The sequence below is a fragment of the Salvelinus namaycush genome, chromosome 2 (assembly GCF_016432855.1).
Source record: "Salvelinus namaycush isolate Seneca chromosome 2, SaNama_1.0, whole genome shotgun sequence".
NCBI lineage: Eukaryota > Metazoa > Chordata > Actinopteri > Salmoniformes > Salmonidae > Salvelinus > Salvelinus namaycush.
This window is the reverse complement of record NC_052308.1, coordinates 63,020,316-63,046,472: the sequence shown is the minus strand read 5'-3', so window position 1 is coordinate 63,046,472 and position 26,157 is coordinate 63,020,316. Positions and strand designations below refer to the sequence as shown.

The 26,157-nt window shown below is 44.0% G+C and overlaps 1 protein-coding gene across 2 annotated transcripts in view; it reads right to left on the bottom strand.

Moving 5' to 3' along the window:
* Positions 1-26,157, bottom strand: part of LOC120065682 (testis-expressed protein 2-like) — a 63,166-nt gene that overhangs the window by 11,482 nt on the left and 25,527 nt on the right. For both annotated transcript variants that reach the window (XM_039016762.1, XM_039016754.1), the window contains exons 3-8: positions 9,785-11,345; positions 5,540-5,740; positions 4,939-5,263; positions 4,425-4,663; positions 4,058-4,222; positions 3,261-3,360 (exon numbers count right to left, since the gene is read on the bottom strand). In XM_039016762.1, the coding sequence (XP_038872690.1) occupies positions 3,261-3,360; positions 4,058-4,222; positions 4,425-4,663; positions 4,939-5,263; positions 5,540-5,740; positions 9,785-11,320 (2,566 nt within the window). In that variant the 5' untranslated portion in view covers positions 11,321-11,345. The remainder of the gene's footprint in view (positions 1-3,260; positions 3,361-4,057; positions 4,223-4,424; positions 4,664-4,938; positions 5,264-5,539; positions 5,741-9,784; positions 11,346-26,157) is intronic.

Here is a 26,157-nt window from a genome sequence, read left to right as displayed (position 1 = left end):
ATAGGCAGCACCAAGTCATTACAAAAATTACAGACAAACAACAAGTAATCTAGTAAAAACCATAGAATTGACAAGAGTATAACAAAATCAAAAACAGCTAATTAAAAACATTGACAGGTCAGGGAATCAGTCTCAAAATCATTCATCAGTGATTTAAAAATACCAAATCGGGACAAGTTTTTCCAGTTTAAAAGTATTTTGTAAGGCGTTCCAAGAAGATGGTGCAGAGTATATAAAAGCCCTTTTACCAAATTCAGTTCGGACATTTGGAACAGTTAGCAGGATAAAGTCCAGCGAACGAAGAGAGTACCCACCACATTTCTGAACAATAAAAATGCCCAAATAAAAAAGGTAGTAAACCCAAAATGGCTTTGTAAATAAAAGTATACCAGTGACTGAGCCTACGAGTGACTAGATAAGGCCAGCCAACCCTGGTATACAAAGTGCAGTGGTGCGTAAGGGTTTTGCAGTTTAAAATAAATCTCAAAGTGCCTTGGTAAAGGGTGTCAATTGATCTGAAACACTGAGCGGAAGCATTCATATATAAAATATCCCCATAGTCTAGTAAAGGCAAAAATGTAGCTGATACTAGCCTCCTTCTGGCTTCAAAAGAAAAACAGGCCTTATTCCTAAAATAAAATCCCAATTTCAGCTTCAATTTTTTTGTAAGTTGTTGAATATGCAATTTAAAATTCGAGGCCGTCATCAATTAAAATGCGAGGCCATAGGATGGAGGCCATGCCCCAATGGAGTGGGGCATTCAGTGGGCCAGTCATCTTTGGCCATTACTAGAATGTAAAGTACCTAATCTACATGTCATATGAAACCATCTCTCCTAATATTCACACACTAATAAGATGCAAGAAAATCTATACTGTGGGGCATAACTTCATTATTAAGGGTGTATGTACCCAGAAATGACATGTGCTGTGTACGCACCCAATAATGATTACCTACTGTGCAAATACGGAAGGTAAGGTGCTGGACGGTTAGATGTTACGAGAGACACTCCGCATCTGCTAGAAAGCAACCGACCGATAGTCACTCTACTAAAGTTGAGGCATTTATTACTAGTAATATTCATATTATGTACTGTCCAAACTTCCGCTCAACCGTACTTTACAAACTGCAGTGTGTTTGTACTGAGAAGCTGATTGTGCAACTAACAGCAAAGTCTACGGCCCCTCTAGTGTACCTCGGCCTTTATTTACTCAGTCTAACAGATAACCATGTGACCCACTCAACAGCTCAGGACTTGATAACATTGTACTTAGCAAGGCATTTTCCCACAAAACTCATTCCATCACAGTAGCATCATATTCTAAACAAGAGCTTAATGAACATAGCATGGTACTCATCGATAATGTTGTCAATGAGTGATATTGAGTGAGTAAACGCCTATCAGGATTGGGTTGACTCCTGCGGAACATAATGATCAAATTCTTCTCATTAGATATATTGATTGATAATGTTGTCAATTTGTGATATTGAGTTGAGCTATTGCCCCAACTGGGATTGGAAACGCTCCCCCTGTTGATGAACGTAAATGTTACAATTCTTAGTCTTACAATATGGAATGGAAGTATTAAGTCATCACCGACACGGAACAGTCCGGCGTCTTATTCAATGAATAACCTATTCCCATTACTTATCGATCATATGACGGTCTAGTTTGTGTGAGTGTGTGTGCAGCCTTAACCCTTTCCAAACATCTATCCTCCTTCGCCATCATTGCTTTTTCTAATGCTGAATGAATGTCCAGCCTATAACTTGCTGTTGTGATCGTTGCTGTTGTTAGCATGACTGGCTAAGTGGCTATGTAAAAGATACTTGTCTTTTGTTCTTGTTGCTGCCGTTGTTAGCGTCGGCGTTGTGGCCATCACCATTGCCACTGTTGTTGTTTGCATTGTTATCTCCGCTGTCACTGTGGTCTCTTGGTTGTTGTTAGCTAGCACTACATTGTTTCTGTCAGTGGGGTATTTGTTAGCACTTAGCATTGTTATAGCTGCTGTCATTGTGGTCGCTTGGTTGTTGTTAGCGTTGTTAGCTAGCATTACATTGTGTCTCTCAGTGGTGTTGCTGTCCCCTGGTCCAGGGGTTATGACAGAGCCGATGAACTCAACACAGAGCCCTAATATTACAATCTTATTCATCAGAGAAAGGGGCTGGATAAGGGAGCGGTGGGGAGTCATCACAAAAAACACACCGACACGTCCGTACTAGGACAGAGCAGAGTGTGGAGCGTGTGTGAAAACAGAGAAAATGTACACGTGTTAAACAGTAGTGACGTGTGCCGAATAAATCAGAGGATGTAAATCAACTGTCAGAACAGAAATGACAAGATTGTTATAATACTGTTATTGCATAAAAAGGTTGTTTTATGCAACAGAATAGGGGATTTGTAGAACACACATCTGTGTGTGTGGGCTGAAAGCAGGCTTCTTTAACACGGACAGTGGACTTACAATGGATTGGCGATTAGACAACATGCCATTCCATGATTAGTGTCTGTGTGTCTGTCGGTAACAGGGAGAACTAATCACCAGTTTATTTAAAAGAAATTATTTCGTATTCTAGGTTGCATTAGCATTTTTGTACAAGCAAGCAGTAAATGAACTAGGGACAGGTATTTGGCGCCATGTAAATCTTGATGTCTGTTGCATGAGAGCAAAATGTGCCTATGAATAAATTCTCTCATCTGTGATTTGTCACGAGCATCCAGGAGGATGGACGTTGCTATAAAACGCTGTGGCTTTAGTCCTGCTGGTTGGGCTATCAACGAATCAACTGGGGGGGGGGGGGGGGGGGGGTGCTCGTTGACAAGCTCCTTTACTGCTGGAATTAAATAATAAAGTTGATTTGTTTTGAAGAAATGTAAAAAGGTCTCTCCTTTTGATTGCAATAATTCCCACGAACCGCGCGAGATTGAATCTACAGTTCATGCCTTCTCGTAAAGGGCCTGCCTGAATGAAACAGTGATTCAAATAAACAGATTGCACAGCAAGGCTCCAAATGACAGCGCTGCCTCTGCCACAATGTCACCACGCAGCGGAGGGGATCAATTGCAACGCAGGGGCGGTGTGAAGTGGAATTCAAACCTGCTAATAGCACATTGCACAGTGGGAGCCTGGCTGAGCGAGTGTGTTAGTGGCAGAGTACGTGTGTTTGAGTGCGTGTATAAATACAACGCATTGCAGTTTTCTTCACTGGTCAGGATTTGGTTGATGGACAGTACAGTAGCACACCTCCAGGGTTCTTACCTTGATGGTCCACTGAGGGTTTGGAGGCGCCAAGGATTCTGGGAGTGGCCACGCCCATGTCCAGCTCTGTCAGGGTCAGCTCGTTCATGAAGTAGGGGAGCTGGAGGAGAAAGAAACAGTCAAGCAGATGTCTTTACACACACACAGTCTGCAGATGCAGGGGTATAGTAAGTGCAAGTTAGAGGTTGATGGTAACAGGCCACTCACTCACTCGACATCTCCCACATTCTACTAGTCATTCTCATCTGCCACAAAGGCCCCTATCGACTCCTTCACACCGGCTAGCTGAGACAACAAGACTAACAGCCAACATCACCACATGACATTGGGAATATGACCAGACGAAGGGCTATCGTGGGGCTAGTAACAACCCCAAAGATGAAACAATGGGGATAAATCGAAGGACCAGGATACAAAACAGGGATGGAGAGAGAGAGAGGAATGAGGGGCTCTCTCAGTCCTGTGGCGGGGCTGCACAGCAGAAGTGGCTGACATTTAGAGTGTGTGTGTGTTTGTGTGTGTCCCTGCAGAGTCGTAAGGATCCACTGTGAGGCATAAGTCCCCTGGTCAATTTGTATTTAGTTTTTTCTTTATTAGGCATGCATGGCCCATTCTCGCTCTCTACTCTTCTTCCGAGCCAAATAAACCTTGCACTCTCCCTCTTCTTCATCCCTTCTGGAGCTCAGTGGTAACAGAATACAGTACAGATACAACAGTGTAAGAATGCTCTTTTGTCCCTCTGTCACAACAGGGCCATAGGTGAGAGGCAAGAGGTCAAACAAAGGCCACTCACTCACCCGGATCTTGCTGAGTTTCATCTGGATCTTCTTGGAGACCACATCGGCCCAGTAGGGCTCGCCCAGGAAGTCCCATGCCACCCGGCCAATCAGAGAGTTCACCCAGGCAACAGGCTCCTCCTCCCCCAGCACCAAGACAGGGCCAAAGCTGCTGCTGCTCGGCAACTGGTAGGGAGGCGGGGACACAAGAGGAGAAAAAAAGGAAGCGTGATAAACATTAACTTAGCACTGTAATTTGATTTATTTACTGAAATTATGTATAATAAAAACAAATTATTAATTTAATAATAGAGTATAGTACAGTAAAGTTTTTTTTTTTTTTAAAGACACAAAAAGAGAAAGAAATAAGGGAGTGTTGATGGTGTACCTTCTTGCCCAACCCAGGGCTACTCTGTGGACTCTGGACTACGGGACTAGTGGCAGCGATGGGGGTGGCAGTGGCAGTGCCAGTCTCGGGGGGCACCAGGGTGGCCATGTAGACACTGTAGTCCAGTAGGGACTTGGTCTTGGCTGTTATGCCTGCTGTTGAGTCCTTGGTCCTTGACTGAGACGCTAGCACCTCGTCCAGACTGCTCCGGCTGCTGCTGCGGCTGTGGGAGTTCAAGGCTGACGGTGGGGGGTCAAAGGTGAACAAGATATTAGAAAGAAGCAGCTGGATCAAAATATTTCATGTGCATTATGAAATACAAATGTGGTCTTGCACTTTCCTCAGGTGCATTCACATTGTCACACTATATATGGGCAAGCATGCTAGCGCCAGACATGAGTGTTGAGTCAAGAGACTCAACAAGCGACAACTTCCTGTAAATAACTAGTATGGAAGAATGTGTGTGTAAGTTGGTCCGTGAGTGTGTGTGTGTCACATAGATCCATCCACTCACCAGTCTTAATCCCCTGCAGACTGGTGGCTCTCTTCATCCCCGTCTTGGGGGGCTTGGAGGCCAGCAGGATCCTCCGGTGCCACTCCTCCTTCTCTCTCCCTGTCCGACCAAACAGGTACAGGGTCAGCTCTGGACCACTGGACCTTTTGGCCTCCTCCGTCCCCGCGGTGGCCTCTCCTGTGGTCGTGGTTCTCTCGTGTGTGGTTTCACTGTGGTCGCCCTCTGCCTTGGACATGAAGTCGTCCTGCTTGGCCAGCTCGATGCAGATAGGGTACTTCTTGTTCCACACGCGCTTCCTGGCCAGACTCTGGGGCACCAGAAAGATCTAGAGAGGGAATACAAGGATTGATTGAGTTAGGTGTATGTGGCCTAATGGGAACTTAAACTGAAATTGACTCGAAGACCAAAGGCCAAGGACACACACCACGTATACTATATATAATATATAGCAGATGGTGACACATACACCCACAACCCCTCCTCACCCCCGCCCGTAGCTGATCTTGGGTCAATCTGCATTTTCCACTTTAAAATGGTTACGGTTAGGATTGGGGGAAGGGAAGCTGATCCTAGATCTGTGCCTAGGCGGAAATGCACCCACCTTGCTATCAGTGAGGTCGTAGATCTTCTGGCTGATGTAGCTGACGTCGGGCTTGGATTCGTTATGCGTGGCCCGCCGGGCGATGTTGCGGTTGGGTTTGGACAGGCGCAGGATGGAGCCCTCCAGTCTCACATACACAGAGTGGGTCAGAGTGGCGTGGTATGTCTCCGGGTCGTAGTTCACTATCTCGTTCATCCAGCCCTGCAGGGTGAGATAGAGAAATGAGTCAGGCAATTTTTTGGTACCCTTCCCCAGATCTGTGCGTCGACACAATCTTGTCTCGGAGCTCTAAGGACAATTCCTTCGACATGGCTTGGTTTTTTTTCTGACATGCACTGTCAATTGTGGGACCTTATATAGACAGGTGTGTGCCTTTCCAAATCATGTCCAATCAATTGAATTGACCACAGGTGACGTCAAATCAAGTTGTAGAAACATCAAGGATGATCAATGGAAACATCAAGGATGATCAATGGAAACAGGATGCAGCTGAGCTCAATTTTGAGTCTCATAGCAAAGGGTCTGAATACTTGGGTAAATAAGGTATGTTTAAAAAAAATTTGAATACATTTACAAAAATGTCTAAAAACCTGTTTTCGCTTTGTCTTTATTGGGTATTGTGTGTAGACTGATGAGAAAAATGTATAATTGCATCCATTTTAGAATAAGGCTGTGAAGTAACAAAATGAGAAAAAAATGCACTGTATGAACCTTCTGTACTGCTGAACCCTTCCGGAAAGACACAATGATTTTAGGCACCTGACAAAGCAAATTCATGTTAAATGCATGAACATCCGATTCCGTCTATGTATAGAAACTAAATCACAATCGTTGTGTCAAAATTGAGTTCACAACTCCGGTGTGTGTGTAAAAATGCTCTGGAACAGATAAGATGGACTTGGTAATGCTCAAAGTAGGCTGCTGAGAAATATGAAGCATGTCTTGTCAATAGACCTGAGCCAATCATTTCATCGTCTCTTTGGCTTAGTAGATAGCCTTTCAGCTCCTTTCCTGGGTTTGTTTGCGTTCTCATTTCAATTTATGAACATGCAATAAGTATTAAAATGAAAAGCTAGTCCCTTTGTGAGCTAGGGCGCCCCATTAGACCAAAATGATGTAGTGGGAGGGTCAAAAAGTCATAATTTCTTTTTGAAAAATAGCTTCCAAACATATTTGGTGTGGAGGTCAATTATAAAACTTTATGGTAGAAAATGAACTGTGTTGATTTATCTAGCGGTTTTCCCCTCATAAATCACTCCTGCTGGCTTAGACTGCACACTGTGTGTGTATGTTCTAATGTCACTGCTATCAACATAAACTACTAGGCCTAATCAAATCTAAGAGGTAAACCCCTTGACATGCCCCATGCCACAGACGGGACCAGTAACTTCTAAAATGCTTAACCTTCAAACAACGGTGATGCCATCACAGACTCAAACACAACAATCCACGACTTCACCTCAACCCTGATGGTCTGCACTGTTAGGTATAGTGACGATTGAGACTGGTTGCTCCTAGTGGCTATCATCGCTTTTACAACCAGTGCATATTGTTCACGTTATTTCATTCCACCATGTGAAATATTTCACCGCTGGTTTGGCCTTGAACCACTAACACAATCCTCATCCAACGGCAGTAGATTGAAGAGGATAGTAAAATCGCGACAGCAGTCATCTAGTAACTCGCTGCCTCTTCTCCTCGTCAGCTGAGTCTGAAGTAGTGCACTATATAGGGAATAGGGTGCAATTTAGGATGCAACCTTCCAGTCTCATCTCGCCCCTTCCTCTTCGCAGAGATCAAGACGGCCCCTAGAGCTTTGCCATCACAGACACACAAGTCTCCTGCAGGAAACTTGATATAGGCCTAGATGTGCTGGTTCTATTGCTCCTACAGCTAGACATGAAGAGAGGGAGGAGGGAGAGCGAGAGAGAGAGAGAATGACAGAAATAAAGACAGAGAAAAGGAGACAGAGGGGGCATGTGAGAGAATAAGAGAGAAAGAGAGCGAGACACAGAAATAGAGAAGACACTGTTGTCGCCAAATTCTCATATTATAGTCCTGAACAAAGCCTATCCCTTTTGTGTCCATAACACCACCATTCACTGTCCCTTTGACTGACAAGGCCAAGCCCAGGACAATAAAGCCTACCAGTTAATGTGTATGCTGTCTGCCGGTGATGTTATCATCAGCTTTCCAATATGTGGGGGTCAAACAAGACAGTGAACCCTCTCCATTATATTATGTGACTGACCGACTGGCCTTCACAGCCAGTCCAGAGGTGACATCATTTGGAAGAGGGCCACGGGACGTGGGGTGACCACTCTACCACAGAGTCTATTACTGTCTGGAAAGCTATGGAGGGCATTAGCAGTGAAGAGAAGTAGGCTAACAGGCTTTGAGTATGATATATAGCCACAGTGGGTATGGTCTGTCTGATCCATTTGAGTGCTAATGCTGCTGAATGAGCCAGCTGGCTAGCGCTAAGACAACTTCCCTCAGGTAATTTATTGTCTATTAGCGCTAACAATGGATGATGAGGTATATTTGCCTCTGCGCCTCGCTCTTTTGCTCCCTCTGACATCAAAGTGGTGAGAGAGACAATCTCATTTGATGCTCAAATAGGCATATTTCTTCTCTGAATGGCACTTAATGTGGTCTGTCACAACAGGCATCTGCATTTGTCTTGAGACTAGTCAGTAGACTAGAGGAGGATAATAGAAGAGGCTGTGACAGGATGCTAGCAGATACCCATAGACTTCCAGTCATTGCGCTAATATTAGTTAGCATTGGTACGCAAAACTACCTCTAACTTTTCACACTGGACACCGAGACATAGAAATGGTATCCACTAGTTCATCTGACTCTGGGGGAGTAGATAATTCGCCTCATTGCTAAAATCCCGAAGTATGCCTTTAAGCCAGTCAAGGATCATGATGGGTGCTGAAACGGTGTACAGGTAACTGCCAAAATAAAGGAAACTTGTGTAAATGAGGGATACAAAGTATATTGAAAGCAGGTGGTGCCACACAGGTGAGGTTCCTGAGTTAATTAAGAAATTATCGTCCCATCATGCTTAGTGCCCTTTTGCCCATTATTTTGGCTACAATATCTAGGAGAGATCTCAGTGACTTTGAAAGTGGGGTCTCAAAGGGTAGGGTGTCTGTGCGTCTCAGTCACCAGATCTCAAACCAATTGAACACTTATGGGAGACTCTGGAGCAGCACCTGAGACATTATTTTCAACCACCATCAACAAAATAACACAAAATGATGGAATTTCTCATGTAAGAATAGTGTCGCATCCCTCCAATAGAGTTCCAGACACTTTTAGGATCTATGCCCCGGTGCATTGAAGCTGATCTGGCAACTCACGTTGGCCCAACGCCCTATTAAGACACTTTGTTGGTGTTGCCTTTATTTTGTCAGTTACATGTAGGTGATCAGTCAGTCTAAAAAGAGACCTGATCTAGGCCTACTTCATGGTGCTCTTACGATTCATTCTCTACAAGGTTTGCACAATTCCCAAATTCCCAGGTTCTTAAGAAGTCCCAGTTGGAGGATTCCTCCAACTAGGATTTCTGAAAAATCTGGGAACATTAGAAGTTTCATGTGAAAGTATTTTAAGTTGCTTTTATGAAAACAGTATTACATTGACAACAGCAGGAGCTAAAATAATAATTTGCCGCTATTAAGACCAGGCTACAAGACGGTCATCCAGCTTCTTCTTAAAATTTACAATGAACACTAATGAGATCAAGGCTAGTGAATTACAGGTCGACCTTGAGAAATCGATCTCTCTAATGTTCGGTCTAAAGCAGCTTTGCTCTGATATAACACAAGTATTGGGAAAGTTCAACGTGATACCTTACCACAGCAGGTCTCTCATTGTTAACGAATAGAAATCTGGCCATTAGCTAGGCAATAATAACATGGTCTTATGAATCTTTCATTTCTGGGGCTGTGTTCAGCACCACTGCCTATTCGTGTGACCATGGATTCTGCATATCTTCAGTTAATTGGTTTTTACAGTGATTTCAAACCTCTCCTCGGGGATTCCCAGACTGCCCAAAGAATTTGCTCTATTCCAGAGCTAGCACTACTGATCCCACTTCTCAACTAATCATTAAGCCCTTGATTAGTGAATCCGGAGTGGTAGTTCCAGGGTACAACTCAATTATGAAACATCTGGGGGTCCCTGAAGAGGGGTTAGAAAAGAAATACGTTAGAAGACCATGGAGTGCCTCACCTTGAAGATGTTTGGCTCTTTGATGCCCAGCTGAGCCATGTTCCACAGCCTCCCCTGGTGTCTGGGATGTCTGGTGCGATTGCCAGAAGGCTTGGGTCCGGCCAACCACACCACAGCGATAGCTAACATGAACCCTAGTCCCACTCCCAGCAGCATACCCCCAACGTAGGTGGGCAGGGGCAACACGAAATACCCGTAGACCAGCGCTGTGATGATGATCAGGGTGTAATGTGGAATGCTGGGTGGTGGATCTTCTCCTACTGACTTGTCGTCACTGCATAGTTCCGGACTGCCACTAGGGGGAAGTCTGACTTGGCTGCATGTATTGTCCGTTCTGTCAACATAATCCCCCTCGGTATCCTCAAAGTCCTCACTAGACAGGATACAGAAGTCCTCGTCCTCCAGCTTGGCCAGGGCCGACATGGAGCACTTGTCCAGGCCGAGAGAGGCGGAAGCGGAGGAAGACATCTTAGGACTTCTGGTGTGACTGGTGTCAGCGGTGGGATTTGGCAAGCTGGCTCCGTTTCCGGTTCCCTCGGACTCCCAGTCATCCCCAGTTTCCTCCTCCTTGATGCTAGAGTTGTTGTTGCTCTCCGGTTGGCCATTGTTGAGGGAGGCCAGGCAGGTGAGCTCCGAAGCACTGGACGAAAGTGCTTTGGACCGGAAGGCACTGCTGCCAATGCCTCCGCTCTTGTCCTCCATGATCTTATTGAACAGCTGGAGAGGCTCGTAGATGGCCTCGGAGAAACGGCGCTTAGTGTCCTCGATGCTCGCCTCCACAGATGCCTTAAAGAAGTTGCGGCTGTCTGGGGAGGTGAGCGTCGAGGAGGGAGCGGTCTTGGAGTCACTCCCGGCAACGACGCCCACCGGGACACGGGATTGGGTGAACTGCTTGAACAGTTGCAGGTGGAGGCGGGAGTCCGAGAGGCGGTAGGGCGAGGAGGAGGAGGAGGATTCCTGGGAGGTGTCAGAGGAGAGTGACTTGACCAGGGTTTTCATCGGGTGGCGGTGGCGCACGGAAGTGGGGGCAGCGGGGGAGATGGAGACAATCTCAGAAGGCTCAACGATGTCAGAGGATAGAGACTTGACCAGGCTGAAGAAAGGTTTGCCGCTAGACTTGGAGGGAGAGGAAGTGGATTTGCAGTTGGAGGCAGGGGAAGGAGAGGAGCTCTTCGGTTCAGAGGGTAATGTGGAGGTAATGGAGCTTTGAGGACCAGTTGAGGACGACATAGGCAGAACTGCAGCCTGAGCCTCAGAGTTGAACCCGGCTCCTTCAAGGACCAGATCCTCGCTGGCCTCCAGGGCCTTCACAATGCCTGGGTCCTCCTTGGGTCCAGCAGAGGGATGAGGAGAGGACACAACTGCCCCATAGAGCTCCTCTTCCTCCTCCTCCTCGCCCAGGGGCGAGAAGTGGATGGTGATGGACTTCCGGGACAGCGAGCCCTGGACGTGGAGCTTGGGCACAGGTGGCGGCCGTGAGGCTGAAGGAGGAGGAGCTTTGGCGTTGTCTGCATGGCTACTGTGGCAGCTGGCCATCGCAGTGCTCCTGCTGGGTCACAGCCTAGGGAGATAGACAGGGAGAGGGCAAAGGTTACACACATGTCCCCATACTGTATCATTACCAAACAAACTCATACTACAGAGTATATGGCGTTAAATGGGTATTAATATTGACCTATGCAAATACACATAGCCCTATGCAAATACACACACATGAACCTACATAAACAGGAGGGCAATGTCAGACATGTAGGCTATATAGTACATGACGTCCCCATGTGTCATTATCAAACAACATCAACTCAGCCAGAACAAAAGAATGGTTTCAACAACGGGCATTAGACTGTTAAATCGAGGTTTGGAGGAGGAACCTACTCTAATAGCAGGGCTAGAAGGCATATTACTTAGCAATTAACAAAAGTTAATCAAGCCGAGTTACAGCAGCCAAATCCTATGAGATGCCCCTATAATATCCTTCTTGAAAGCAGGACCAAATCAATGAGGGGAAATGTAATTAAGCCCTTAAAGACTTCCCCTGGCTGAGCCCTTTCCTTTGATAGGGGATGGAGTCCAACACAGCTCTTACAGGAAACCCACAGTCCCCTGACAAGCATGGCCACCACACTGAGGGACCAGCTGGCTTGCAGGGCTGGTGAAAGAAACCTAAAATACCACCCTGGAGGCCGATACTATTTCCTAGTTGAGTGGCTAACACTGAAATCATGGCTACTATAGCAATGATTAACGGGAGCAATCACAAAGGCAATCCCTATAAATAGCACTGAATCGATCGTAAGTGACAGTCTACGATATCACAAGAATGCAAGAAGCTAAAGCAGCAAGGAAGGTTGATGGTCTTAAGATGGCACCGGAGAAACAGGCAGACATTTTACGTGTTCCTATCCAATTGTTTTTTCATTTGTTTCTTTGCGTTGTAACTTATTTTGTAATTTATTTAGTACATCATGTTGCTGCTACCGTCTCTTATAACCAAAAATAACTTCTGGACATCAGAACTGCGATTATTTTTGTAAATAACAGCTGGTGCACGATATCTAAGGAAGTCTCAAGGTTTTGCTCGCCTGAGGTATAGTATCTCATGATAAGCTGTAGACCACACTATCTACCTAGAGAATTTACATCTGTATTTTTTGTAGCTGTCTACACACCACCACCAGACTGAGGCCGGCACTAAGACTGCACTCAATGAACTGTATTCCACCATAAGCAAACAGGAAAACGCTCAGCCAGAGGCGGCACTCCTAGTGGCCGGGGACTTTAAATTCAGGGAAACTTAAATATGTTTGACCTAATTTCTATCAGCATGTTAAATGGGCAACCAGAGAAAAAAAAAAAAAAAAAAAAAAAAAAACGTATGCGTCTCTCCATACACAGAGACGCATACAAAGTTCTCCCTCGCCCTCCATTTGGTAAATTTCACCATAATTCTATCCTCCTGATTCCTGCTTACAAGCAAAAACTAAAGCAGGAAGCACCAGTGACTCAATCAATAAAAAAGTGGTCAGATGAAGCAGATGCTAAGCTACAGGATTGTTTTGCTAGCAGAGACTGGAATATGTTCCGGGATTCTTCAGACAGCATTGAGGAGTACACCACATCAGTCACTGGCTTCATCAATAAGTGCATCGATGACGTCATCCCCACAGTGACCGTACGTATATACCCCAAACAGAAGCCATGGATTACAGGCAACAGCCGCACTGAGCAAAAGGCTAGAGCTGCCGCTTTCAAGAAGCGGGACTCTAACCCGGAAGCTTATAAGAAATCCCGCAAAGTACTCCGACGAACCAACAAACAGGCAAAGCTTCAATACAGGACTAAGATCGAATCGTACTACACCGGTTCTGACGCTCGGATGTGACAGGGCTTGCAAACCATTACAGACTACAAAAGGGAAGCACAGCCGAGAGCTGCCCTGTGACACGAGCCTACCAGACGAGCTAAACTACTTCTATGCTCGCTTCGAGGCAAATAACACTGAAACATCCATGAGAGCACCAGCTGTTCCAGACGACTGTGTGATCACGCTCTCCACAGCCAATGTGAGTAAGACCTTTAAAACAGGTGAACATTCACAAGGCCGCAGGGCCAGACGGATTACCAGGACGTGTACTCGGAGTATGCGCTGACCAACTGGCAAGTGTCTTCACTGACATTTTCAACCTCTCCCTGTCTGTGTCTGTAATAACAACATGTTTCAAGCAGACCACCATAGTGCCTGTGCCCTAGACCCATTCCTAGTTGTATAGCGCTCTAACAGATCCACAGATGATGCGATCTCTATTGCACTCGCCATTGCCCTTTCCCACCTGGACAAAAGGAACACCTATGTGAGAATGTTATTCATTGACTACAGCTCAGCGTTCAATACCATAATGCCCTCAAAGCTCATCAATAAGCTAAGGACCCTGGGACTAAACACCTCCCTCTGCAACTGGATCCTGGACTTCCTGACGGGCAGCCCCCAGGTGGTAAGGGTAGGTAACAACACATCCGCCACGCTGATCCTCAACACAGGGGCCCCTCGGGTGCGTGCTCAGTCCCCTCCTGTAGTCCCTGTTCACTCATGACTGCACGGCCAGGCACGACTCCAACACCATCATTAAGTTTGCCGATGACACAACAGTGGTAGGGCTGATCACCGACAACGACGAGACAGCCTATAGGGAGGTCAGAGACCTGGCCGAGGGGTGCCAGGATAACAACCTCTCCCTCAACGTGAGCAAGACAAAAAGGAGATGATTGTGGACTACAGGAAAAGGAGGACTGAGCACGCCCCTATTCTCATCAACAGGGCTGTAGTGGAGCAGGTTGAGAGCATTCTGACTGGTTGCATCACTGCCTGGTATGGCAACTGCTTGGCCTCCGACCACAAGGCGCTACAGAGGGTAGTGCGTACGGCCCAGTGCATCACTGGGGCCAAGCTTCCTGCCATCCAGGACCTCTATACCAGGAGATGTCAGACGAAGGCACTAAAAATTGTCAATACACTAAAAATTGTCTATACCAGGCGGTACCAGACCGTCAAGTCTAGGTCCAAGAGGCTTCTCAACAGCTTCTACCCCCAAGCCATAAGACTCCTGAACATCTAATCAAATGGCTACTCAGACTATTTGCATTCGGCACATGTGAGTAATAACATTTGATTTGATGTTAGACGGTAGCCTAATAAACAAAGACAGGGAATGGTAGATTCGTCAAAATCAATGCAGGCTTTCCTGGAAGTTACCAAGTACACATGAATGCATGGTTATATGGATGAATAGATGACGGCATGGTTATCTGAATATGCACCACTGTTTCCCATTCCCAGACGGAGTGAGAAGGAGAGAAAGGGTTGAGTGGGTAGAGGCTGACAGAATGCCATGCTGAGTCTCTGTGCTTGTTCTGCGTCAGCATCGCCGATCATCCCACCCACACCTAGTGATTATAACCCCACTGTGACACCACCAGGTGAGACACAGACAAACACCCAACTAGCACGCACGCAGGAGCGCACGCATACACATACGTACACACACACACACACACACTTGATTTAAGAACCCACGTCATATGCAAGCATTCAAACTGTGTCTGACACTCTCCCTCCTTTTCTGTGTCTTTCTCTCACATGCACTCACACACCCCTCAGAGCAATACATAAAATGCCAGACTAATTATTTGAAGATAAATCCTTTATAAAAAGGAGAAAGTGGAGCTTGTTTGAAGCTTGTTGACGTGGGGACGGAAATAGAAACAAAGTGGGATGGATTGTACTCTCTGTGATTGCCACAGAATGGGAACAAACACCTTCACAACAAGCTATGAGGGACCAAAATATCCACATAATGAGATTGTCCCATCTAGGCCTAATTCCCTAGCAGTAATTCTAGGAATGGATTGAACAGTGTGGAACAGAGTGACATTTGGGACTGATGTCTTGTTGGTTCATCATATGACCCTTGGTCTGGATGGCGATAGAGAGCAAACAGTGAGGTCATCATCCAGCCCACACATGACAACGCACAATACAGGCTTGTCTTATGATTGCTTGTGTCATTGACCGTAAACAAGAGACTTTGTTCAGGAAAAAATGGCAAGCAAGTGATAAAAACAATGGATGGGGTAGGCATACTGGGAATTCAACTGTGTAGAATGGACCAAACACAGGCTACTTTTGCCTATAGGTAGGATAGTCATACTGGAATGACAACCATACCTTTGGCATACAAACATAACTGTTGTTTATGCCATCCTTTAACAAATATAGTCCGTCCTTATCTCAAGCTTCCTAGGCTTTATCATTTAACTGTATACCTTTATGTGGTTCAATGATCATGTAACCATTATTATAGCAAGTGACCCTGGGCAATGGTCTCCGAGTGATGTAACAAGGCGAATGGTGATGTTTCCACTGGGTTAAGACACCACGACTGCGTGGAAGAGAAGTCAGAGAGACTGCTCATCCAATTAATAAGACTAGACTGGGTTTTGTCTATGGTACAAAGTAAACGGATTGAAATGGCTTTGGAAGCAGTTAGGTTAATTAACAAGGTACCGTTTAGACACTTGCACTTTTTTGCCCTAGTTGTCAGGTGATATCTCTGGTTTCACTAGAGAGACTGGAAGTGACCAACGGAACATCAATGATGTCGCTCTTGCTGCTGGTGATTCTGTGATCCACCTCTACGCAGACGACACCATTCTGTATACTTCTGGCCCCTCTTTGGACACTGTGTTAACAAACCTCCAGACGAGCTTCAATGCCATACAACTCTCCTTCCGTGGCCTCCAACTGCTCTTAAATGCAAGTAAAACTAAATGCATGCCATTCAATCGATCACTGCCTGCACCTGCCCGGCCGTCCAGCATCACTTCTCTGGACGGTTCTGACTTAGAATATGTGGACAACTACAAATATCTAGGTGTCTGGTTAGACTGTAAATTCTCCTCCCAGACTCACATTAAGCATCTCCAATCCCAAATTAAATCTAGAATCGGCTTCCTATATCGCAACAAAGCATCCTTCACTCATGCTGCCAAACATACCCTCGTAAAACTGACCATCCTACCGATCCTCGACTTCGGCGATGTCATCTATAAAATAGCCTCCAACACTCTACTCAACAAATTGGATGCAGTCTATCACGGTGCCATCCGTTTTGTCACCAAAGCCCCATACACTACCCACCACTGCGACCTGTACACTCTCGTTGGTTGGCCCTCGCTTCTAATTCGTCACCAAACCCACTGGCTACAGGTTATCTATAAGTCTCTGTTAGGTAAAGCCCCGCCTTATCTCAGCTCACTGGTCACCATCGCAACACCCACTCGTAGCACGCGCTCCAGCAGGTATATCTCACTGGTCACCCCCAAAGCCAATTCCTCCTTTGGTCGCCTTTCCTTCCAGTTCTCTGCTGCCAATGACTGGAACGAACTGCAAAAAAAAAAAAATCACTGAAGCTGGAGACTCATATCTCCCTCACTAGCTTTAACTTCTTTGGGATAGGGGGCAGTATTTTCACGTCCGGATGAAAAGCGTGCCCAAAGTAAACTGCCTGCTGCTCAGGCCCAGAAGCTAGGATATGCATATTATTAGTAGATTTGGATAGAAAACACTCTGAATGATGTCTGAGTTTCACAGAACTTATTTGGCAGGCGAAGCCCCGAGGACAAACCATCCAGGGGTAAAAAAAATTGAGGTCACTCTTTTCAATGGGTTTTCAATGAGAATCTAGAATTCTAAGGCAGTTGCTTGCAGTTCCTATCGCTTCCACTGGATGTCAACACTCTTTAGAAATTGGTTGATGTTTTTCCTTTGAGAAATGAAGAAAAGGGTCGAGGGAAGTGTATTGTTTAATAGAGGCCCGTGACCTGAAAGCTCGCTACACTTTGTGTTCCTCTGGTATTGAACGCAGTTTATCCCATCTTAAATTTTATCCATGATTTACCACAAAAAAGAAAAACTAAAGTTGTATTAGGAAAGTTGTTTGAAATGTTTGGACAAAGATTACAGGTAACTTTTGTAGTCATGTTGCGCGAGTTGGAACCGGTGTTTTTCTGGATCAAATGCGCCAAATAAATGGATATTTAACGACGGAATTAAATCGAACAAAAAGGACCATTTGTGATGTTTATGGGACATATTGGAGTGCCAACAGAAGAAGCTCAAAGGTAAGGCATGAATTATATCTTTATTTCTGCATTTTGTGTCGCGCCTGGCGGGTTGAATTATGATTGTCTGTGTTTGTTTGATGGGGTGCTGTCCTCAGATAATAGCATGGTTTGCTTTCGCCGTAAAGCCTTTTTGAAATCTGACACAGCGGCTGGATTAACAACAAGTGTAGCTTTAATTTGGTGTATTGCATGTGTGATTTCATGAAAGTTTAATATTTATAGTAATTTAATTTGAATTTGGCGCACTGCCATTTCAACGGATGTTGATCAGGTGGGACGGTAGCGTCCCATCTAGCCTAGAGAGGTTTTAAGCACCAGCTGTCAGAGCAGCTCACAGATCACTGCACCTGTACATAGATGGGCTGTCTACCTCATCCCTATACTGTATTTATTTATCTTGCTCCTTTGCACCACAGTATCTCTACTTGCACATTCATCTTCTGCATATCTACCATTCCAGTGTTTAATTGCTATATTGTAATTACTTCGCCACCATGGCCTATTTATTGCCTTAACTTCTCTAGGATAGGGGGCAGCATTTTCACGTTTGGATGAAAAGCATACCCAAAATCAACTGCCAGCTACTCATCCCCAGAAGATAAGATATGCATATTGTTAGTAGATTTGGATAGAAAACTCTGAAGTTTCTAAAACTGTTAAAATCATGTCTGTGAGTATAACAGAACTTATTTAGCAGGCGAAACCCCGAGGACAAACCATTCAGATTTTTTGTTGTTGTTGAGGTCACTCTTTCAATGGATTTTCATTGGGAATCCAGATTTCTAATTTACCTTCTTGCAGTTCCTACCGCTTCCACGGGATGTCAATAGTCTTTAGAAATTGGTTGAGGTTTTTTCCTTTGTGTAATGAAGAAGTACGGCCATTTTGAACGAGGGTAACTTGTTGTGTACTGTTTGTTAGAGGCGCGTGACCAGAAAGCTAGCTACAGTTTGTTTTAATCCTGTATTGAACACAGATCATCCCGTCTTCAATTTTATCGATTATTTACGTAAAAAAATACAAAAGTAGTTTGAAATGTTTTGGCAAAGTTTATAAGTAACTTTTGAGATATTTTGTAGTCACGTTTCACAAATTGGAACCGGTGTTTTTCTGGATCAAATGCGCCAAATAAAAATGGACATTTTGGATATATATCGACAAAATTAATCGACCAAAAGGACCATGTGTGATGTTTATGGGACATATTAGAGTGCCAACAACAGAAGCTCGTCAAAGGTAAGGCATTAATTATATTTTTATTTCTGCGTTGTGTCGCGCCTGCAGGCTTGAAATATGCTTCTCTCTTTTTTACTATGGTGCTATCCTCAGATAGTAGCATCGTTTGCTTTCGCCGAAAAGCCTATTTGAATTCTGACATGTTGGCTGGATTCACAACCAGTGTAGCTTTAATTTGGTATCTTTCATGTGTGATTTAATGAAAGTTAGATTTTTATAGTAATTTATTTGAATTTGGCGCACTGCATTTTTACTGGCTTTTGGCCAAGTGGGACGTTAGCGTCCCACATATCCCAGAGAAGTTAACTCCCTTATCTTACCGCACTCACTGTAAATATACTTTTTTGGTTCTTTTTTTCTACTGTATTATTGCCTGTATGTTTTGTTTATTCCATTTGTAACTCAGTGTTGTTGTATGTGTCGAATTGCTATGCTTTATCTTGGCCAGGTCACATTTGCAAATGAGAACTTGTTCTCAACTAGCCTACCTGGTTAAATAAAGGTGAAATAAAAAATACAAATAAAGTAGAAGTCACGTGTAAACACAGATCTAAGATCAACCTACCCTCCTCTATTCATTGCCTTAACCATTTAGGAGGGAGAAAGCAAAACGGACGTCATGTCAGCATATACTGTAGGCCTTGGGGCAAATGGTCCTACTCCAATGAAGCCAGTGGGTCGATGAGCAGGGGCAGCTCAATCACACGTCGCACAATGATGATGTAGTAGGCCTAAGGCCTCACTTATGGGAAGAAGGGTATTAAGCCTAAAGATATAGGCCTATCTCAGAGCCTAGGACAAAAACACGGTTTAACTTATTCTGTATAAGAGATAGTCTAGAACTGCAACCAACCCAACACCCTCAATACTCAACCATAAGACAGTGACACGGTTGAAACATGACCTTTACCACATGACAGTGAAATCCATTACCACTTCAAACCCGTTTGACGATTACATTACGACTGTAATTGACTACAAAAGTGGTTGTCTGACAGTAGCCTAGGCGACATAATGGATCTGTTCTCGTGTAACGCTTGATTAACATTTTTCAACGATGGTGGAAAGCCTTGCCATTAGGATCAATGCAAATTTGGATTTACATTTAAAAACCAGTGTTTCAAAAATAGAGAAGTGGGGGTGCATGATAGAGTGTTCAGTGCAGAGCAAGCGCCATATTTAGACACCTCCAGACATCGAGCAATGATTTTGGAGACAGCAAGTCTTCTGCAATTGAAATGGACACCTACCTTGACCCTCCAGCGTGCACACACAAGCACAGTTTAACCGTTGCATGCATACCGTGCACTAGGGCTACACAATTCATCTAATTCTTTTAAAAATTGCAATATTGACAATAATTTTTTTTATTACGCCATTAATTTAAACATTCAAATGTAGTAAGGGTCCCCTGAGAAACTGATCAACACTTTGGTTACTACCCTGTCACAAATTTTACCATACTTGTTTTATTTTCATTAGTTGTCATGCCAAACACCAACCATAGAACCGGAAAACTAATTTTATTTCTATGATTCCAACAGCTCAAAGTGTATCGATCTAAATCGCAACTAAATTCACAAATCTCAAAATTTAGATAACAAAAACATTGCAATTTGATTATTTTCCCATATTGTGCAGCACTATCATGCACATATAAAGTTGTAGTCAGAAGTTTACATACACCTCAGCCAAATACATTTAAACTCAGTTTCACAATTCCTGACATTTATCCTAGTAAAAATGCCCTGTCTGAGATCAGTTAGGATTAGAGGTCGACCGATTAATCGGAATGGCCGATTAATTAGGGCCGATTTCAAGTTTTCATAACAATCGTTTTTATTTATTTTTTATTTTTTCACCTTTATTTAACTAGGCAAGTCAGTTAAGAACACATTCTTATTTTCAATGACGGCCTAGGAACAGTGGGTTAACTGTCTTGTTCAGGGGCAGAACGACAGATTTTTACCTTGTCAGCTCGGGGATTCGTTTTTGCAACCTTCCGGTTACTAGTCAGAAGGGCACATTGACAGATTTTTCACCTTGTCGGCTCGGTTACTGACCCAAAATGAACATTTGTATTTGGTTTTGAAAGAAGGGGAGACAATCGGAACTTTTCTTAAACTTCTTTAATAACCTGTAGATTTAGGAGGTCTATTCAACTATATTCTTACGAGGTCAGATGTCGTACATTATTCTTCGTTAGAACTGTATAAAAAGCAACACACACACACACCAATAAAGCACTTTAAATTAAATGTTGCTAAAAGTAATTAGGAAAGAAGTGGAGGGCACAGTGTGAGTTGAGGTGCAACCCAAAATTTGTATCATCATTGTGTGTGTGTGTGTGTGTGTGTGTGTGTGTGTGTGTGTGTGTGTGTGTGTGTGTGTGGTCCATCCAACCTTGATCCTCTTGGCTGTGTGTGCGTTTGCGTGAAAGATAAATTCCTCTTCATTAGCTCATTAGTATAATTTTGTTAAATTACAGCCTTATTCTAAAATGGATTAAATAAAACATTTTCCTCATCAATCACAATACCCCATAATGACAAAGTGAAAACAGGTTATAGACATTTTTTCTAATTGATAAAAAAACAGAAATACCTTATTTACATTATTCAGACCCTTTGCTATGAGACTCAAAATTGAGCTCAGGTTCATCCTGTTTCCATTGATCATCCTTGAGATGACAACTGGATTGGAGTCCACCTGTGGTAAATTCAACTGATTGGACATGATTTGGAAAGGCACACACCTGTCTATAAAAGGTCCCACAGTTGACGTTGCATGTCAGAGAAAACACCAAGCCATGAGGTCGATGGAATTGTCCGTAGAGCTCCCAGACAGGATTGTGTTGAGGCACAGATCTGGGGAAAGGGTATCAAACAAGTTCTGCAGGTCCCCAAGAACACAGTGGCCTCCATCATTCTTAAATGGAAGAAGTTTGGAACCACCAAGACTCTTCTTAGAGCTGGCCGTCCGGCCAAACTGAGAATTCGGGGGAGAAGGGCCTTGGAAGTGACCAAGAACCTGATGGTCACTGAACGAGCTCCAGAGCTTCTCTGTGGAGACGGGAGAACCTTCCAAAAGGAAAACCATCTCTGCAGCACTCCACCAATCAGGCCTTTATGGTAGAGCGGCCAGACGGAAGCCACTGCTCAGTAAAAAGGCACATGACAGCCCGCTTGGAGTTTGCCAAAGGGCACCTAAAGACTCTCAGACCATGAGAAACAAGATTCTTTGGTCTGATGAAACCAAGATTGAACTATTTGGCCTAAATGCCAAGCGTCACGTCTGGCGGAAACCTGGCACCATCTCTACGGTGAAGCATGGTGGTGGCGGCATCATGCTGTGGGGATGTTTTTCAGTGGCAGGTACTGTGAGACTAGTCAGGATCGAGGGAAAGATGAACCGAGCAATGTAGAGAGAGATCCTTGATAAAAAACCTTCTTCCTTAGCACTCAGGACCTCAGACTGGGTCCAAGGTTCACCTTCCAACAGGACAACGACCCATAGCACACAGCCAAGACAACGCAGGAGTGGCTTTGGGCCAAGTCCCTGAATGTCCTTGAGTGGCCCAGCCAGAGCCCGGACATGAACCCGGTCGAACATCTCTGGAGAGACTTGAAAATAGCTGTGCAGTGATGCTCTCCATCCAAACTGACAGAGTTTGAGAGGATCTACAGAGAAGAATGGGAGAAACTCCCCAAATACAGGTGTGCCAACCTTGTAGCGTCATACCCAAGAAGACTCGAGGCTGTAAATCGCTGCTTCAACAAAGTAAAGGGTCTGAATACTTATGTAAATGTGAAATTTCCATTTTTTAAATTAGCAACAATTTCTAAAAACCTGTTTTTGCTTTGTCATTATGAGGGTATTGTGTGTAGATTGGTGAGGGGGAAAAAACTATTTAATCCATTTTTGAATAAGGCTGTAACTTAACAAAATGTGGAAAAAGTCAAGGGGTCTGAGAATTTTCTGAATGCAGTGTACAGTTGAAGTCGGAGGTTTACATACATCTTAGCCAAATACATTTAAACTCAGTTTTTCACAATTCCTGACATTCAATCATAGTAACAATTACCTATCTTAGGTCAGTTAGGATCCCCACTTTATTTTAAGAATGTAAAATGTCAGAATAATAGTAGAGAATTATGTATTTCAGCTTGTATTTCTTTCATCACATTCCCAGTGGGTCAGAAGTTTACATACACTCAATTCGTATTCGGTAGCATTGCCTTTAAATTGTTTAACTTGGGTCAAACGTTTTGGGTAGCCTTCCACAAGCTTCCCACAATAAGTTGGGTGAATTCTGGCCCATTCCTCCTGACAGAGCTGGTGTAACTGAGTCAGGTTTGTAGGCCTCCTTGCTCGCACAAGCTTTTTCAGTTCTGCCAACAAATTTTCTATAGGATTGAGGTCGGGGCTTTTTGATGGCCACTCCAATAACTTGAATTTGTTGTCCTTAAGCCATTTTGCCACAACTTTGGAAGTATGCTTGGGGTCATTGTCCATTTGGAAGACCCATTTGCGACCAAGCTTTAACTTCCTGACTGATGTCTTGAGATGTTGCTTCAATATATCCACATATTGTTCCTTCCTCATGATGGCATCTATTTTGTGAAGTGCACCAGTCCCTCCTGCAGCAAAGCCCCGCCACAACATGATGCTTTCACCCCCGTGCTTCATGGTTGGGATGGTGTTCTTCGGCTTGCAAGCGTCCCCCTTTTTCCTCCAAACATAACGATGGTCATTATGGCCAAACAGTTCTATTTTTGTTTCCTCAGACCAGAGGCCATTTCTCCAAAAAGTATGATCTTTGTGCAGTAGCAAAAAGTAGTCTGGCTTTTTTTATGGCAGTTTTGAGCAGTGGCTTCTTCCTTGCTGAGTGGCCTTTCAGGTTATGTTGATATATGACTCGTTTTACTGTGGATATAGATACTTTTGTACCCGTTTCCTCCAGCATCTTCACAAGGTCCTTTGCTGTTGTTCTGGGATTGATTTGCACTTTTCGCACCAAAGTACATTCATCTCTAGGAGACAGAACGCGTCTCCTTCCTGAGCGGTATGACGGCTGCGTGGTCCAAGGTGTTTATACTTGCGTACTATTGTTTGTACAGATGAACATGGTACCTTCAGGCGTTTGGATATTGCTCCCAAGGATGAACCAGACTTGTGGAGGTCTACAATTAAATTTCTGAGGTCTTGGCTGATCTCTTTTGATTTTTGAAGGTAAGCCTTGAAATACATCCACAGGTACACATCCAATTGACTCAAATGATGTCAATTAGCCTATCAGAAGCTTCTAAAGCCATGACACAATTTACTGGAATTTTCCAAGCTGTTTAAAGGCACAGTCAACTTAGTGTATGTAAACTTCTGACCCACTGGAAATGTGATACAATGAAATAGTCTGTCTTTAAACAATTGTTGGAAAAATGACTTGTGTCATGCACAAAGTAGATGTCCTAACCGACTTGCCAAAACTATAGTTTGTTTACAAGAAATTTGTGGAGTGGCTGAAAAACTAGTTTTAATGACTCCAACCTAAGTGTATGCAAACTGCCGACTTCAACTGTATGCGCACAAGTTAACAATACACATACAAGCACAGACACAGGCAAACATGCATATACCTGACGGCTACACACAAGGTGTGGTCAAAGTGCTGCTCTTAGGTCAGTATCATTTCTACCCTGTTGTTCCCTCGCTCACAGTTACAAACAGAGAGCTGCTGATCTGAGATCAGCTTCCTTCCCTCAATAAATAATGCATGATTTCAGCAGACTGCCAGATTGCTATGGATTGGTCTTGGCTGCTAAAAGCTGTTCTCTGTGCCTCTGTGCCTCTGCAGGAGAATGTGGTTTAATGATGGAAAAGAATGGAGGAATGTCCAACTACTTCTATTCCTTGACTCCATACTGACCCCAAGTTGTCCCCTAGCCTAAGTAATGACAACATGTGGCACCTACTGCTGTGACATTTCAAAAGGGGTCATCTTTTTTTAACAGTTTTCCCATCAGGAAACAGCTGCATCATGTCAGTGCACAGCGGTAAATCAGTGTCTTGTGTCTGTCCATGGAGGCTACTGCATTTTATTTCATGGAGATGTAGCCCCGTGTAGCTCAGTTGGTAGAGCATGGCACAAGCGCCAGGGTGGTCGGTTCGATTCCCACGGGGGAAACGTAGGAAAACTGTTGAAAGAAAATGTCACTCACTACTTACTGTAAGTGGCTCTGGATATGAGTGTCTGCTAAATGACCAAAATGTAAAATGTAGATGTTACACTTGGGATTTTCTATAGAAAAAGTTGGTCAAAATCAAACCACCTTGTAAACCCCCCCAAAAATATTTGCAATCTAAAGTGTACCACTGACTTTTTTAGCGTGATCAATAATAACCAATTCATTAAAAAAATGATGATAATAAGAGCTGCCAAAAATACTTTCTTTGCCATGGGGACAATGAAGTGATGTCAGTCCCCAGCCGGTTCACCTAGACACAGCAGGGCAGACTCAGACTGGACAACAGTCACATGTTAGGGGTGAGCCAGCCAAGCCAAGTCATTTACCACCCCCGTCCCTGCCTGGTCTCGGGGTCAGCAGCAGGCAGCAGCACAATGAGGACATTCAACAGCCGTGTTGCTGTAAACCACAGTAACAGATGTCATTATAAACCGGATGGTTCGAGCCATGAATGCTTATTGGCTAAAAGACGTGGTATATCAGACAGTATACCACGGGTGTGACAAAAAAGTACTTTTTGCTGTTCTAATTTCGTTGGTAACCAGTTTATAATAGCAATACGGAAGTTTGTGGTATATGGCCAATATACCACGGCTAATGGCTATATCCAGGTATTCTGCATTGCGTCGTACTTAAAAACCTCTAACACCTCCCAAACCCGGATCCGGGAGCACCCCCATCAGTAGAAAAGCTACTAGCATAGCCTAGCGTCACAAGTAAATACTAGCATCTAAATATCATTAAATCACAAGTCCAAGACACCAGATGAAAGATACACATCTTGTGAATCCAGACATCATTTCTGATTTTTAAAATGTTTTACAGGGAAGACACAATATGTAAATCTATTAGCTAACCACGTTAGCAAAAGACACCACTTTTTTTACTCCAAAGGTTTTTACTCCATCAGTAGCTATCACAAATTCGACCAAATAAAGATATAAATAGCCACTAACCAAGAAACAACTTCATCAGATGACAGTCTGATAACATATTTATTGTATAGCATATGTTTTGTTAGAAAAATTTGCATATTTCAGGTATAAATCATAGTTTACCATTGCAGCCACCATCACAAATCTCACCAAAGTGACTAGAATAACTACAGAGAGCAACGTGTATTACCTAATTACTCATCATAAAACATTTCTTAAAAATACACAGCGTACAGCAATTGAAAGACACAGATCTTGTGAATCCAGACAATTTTTC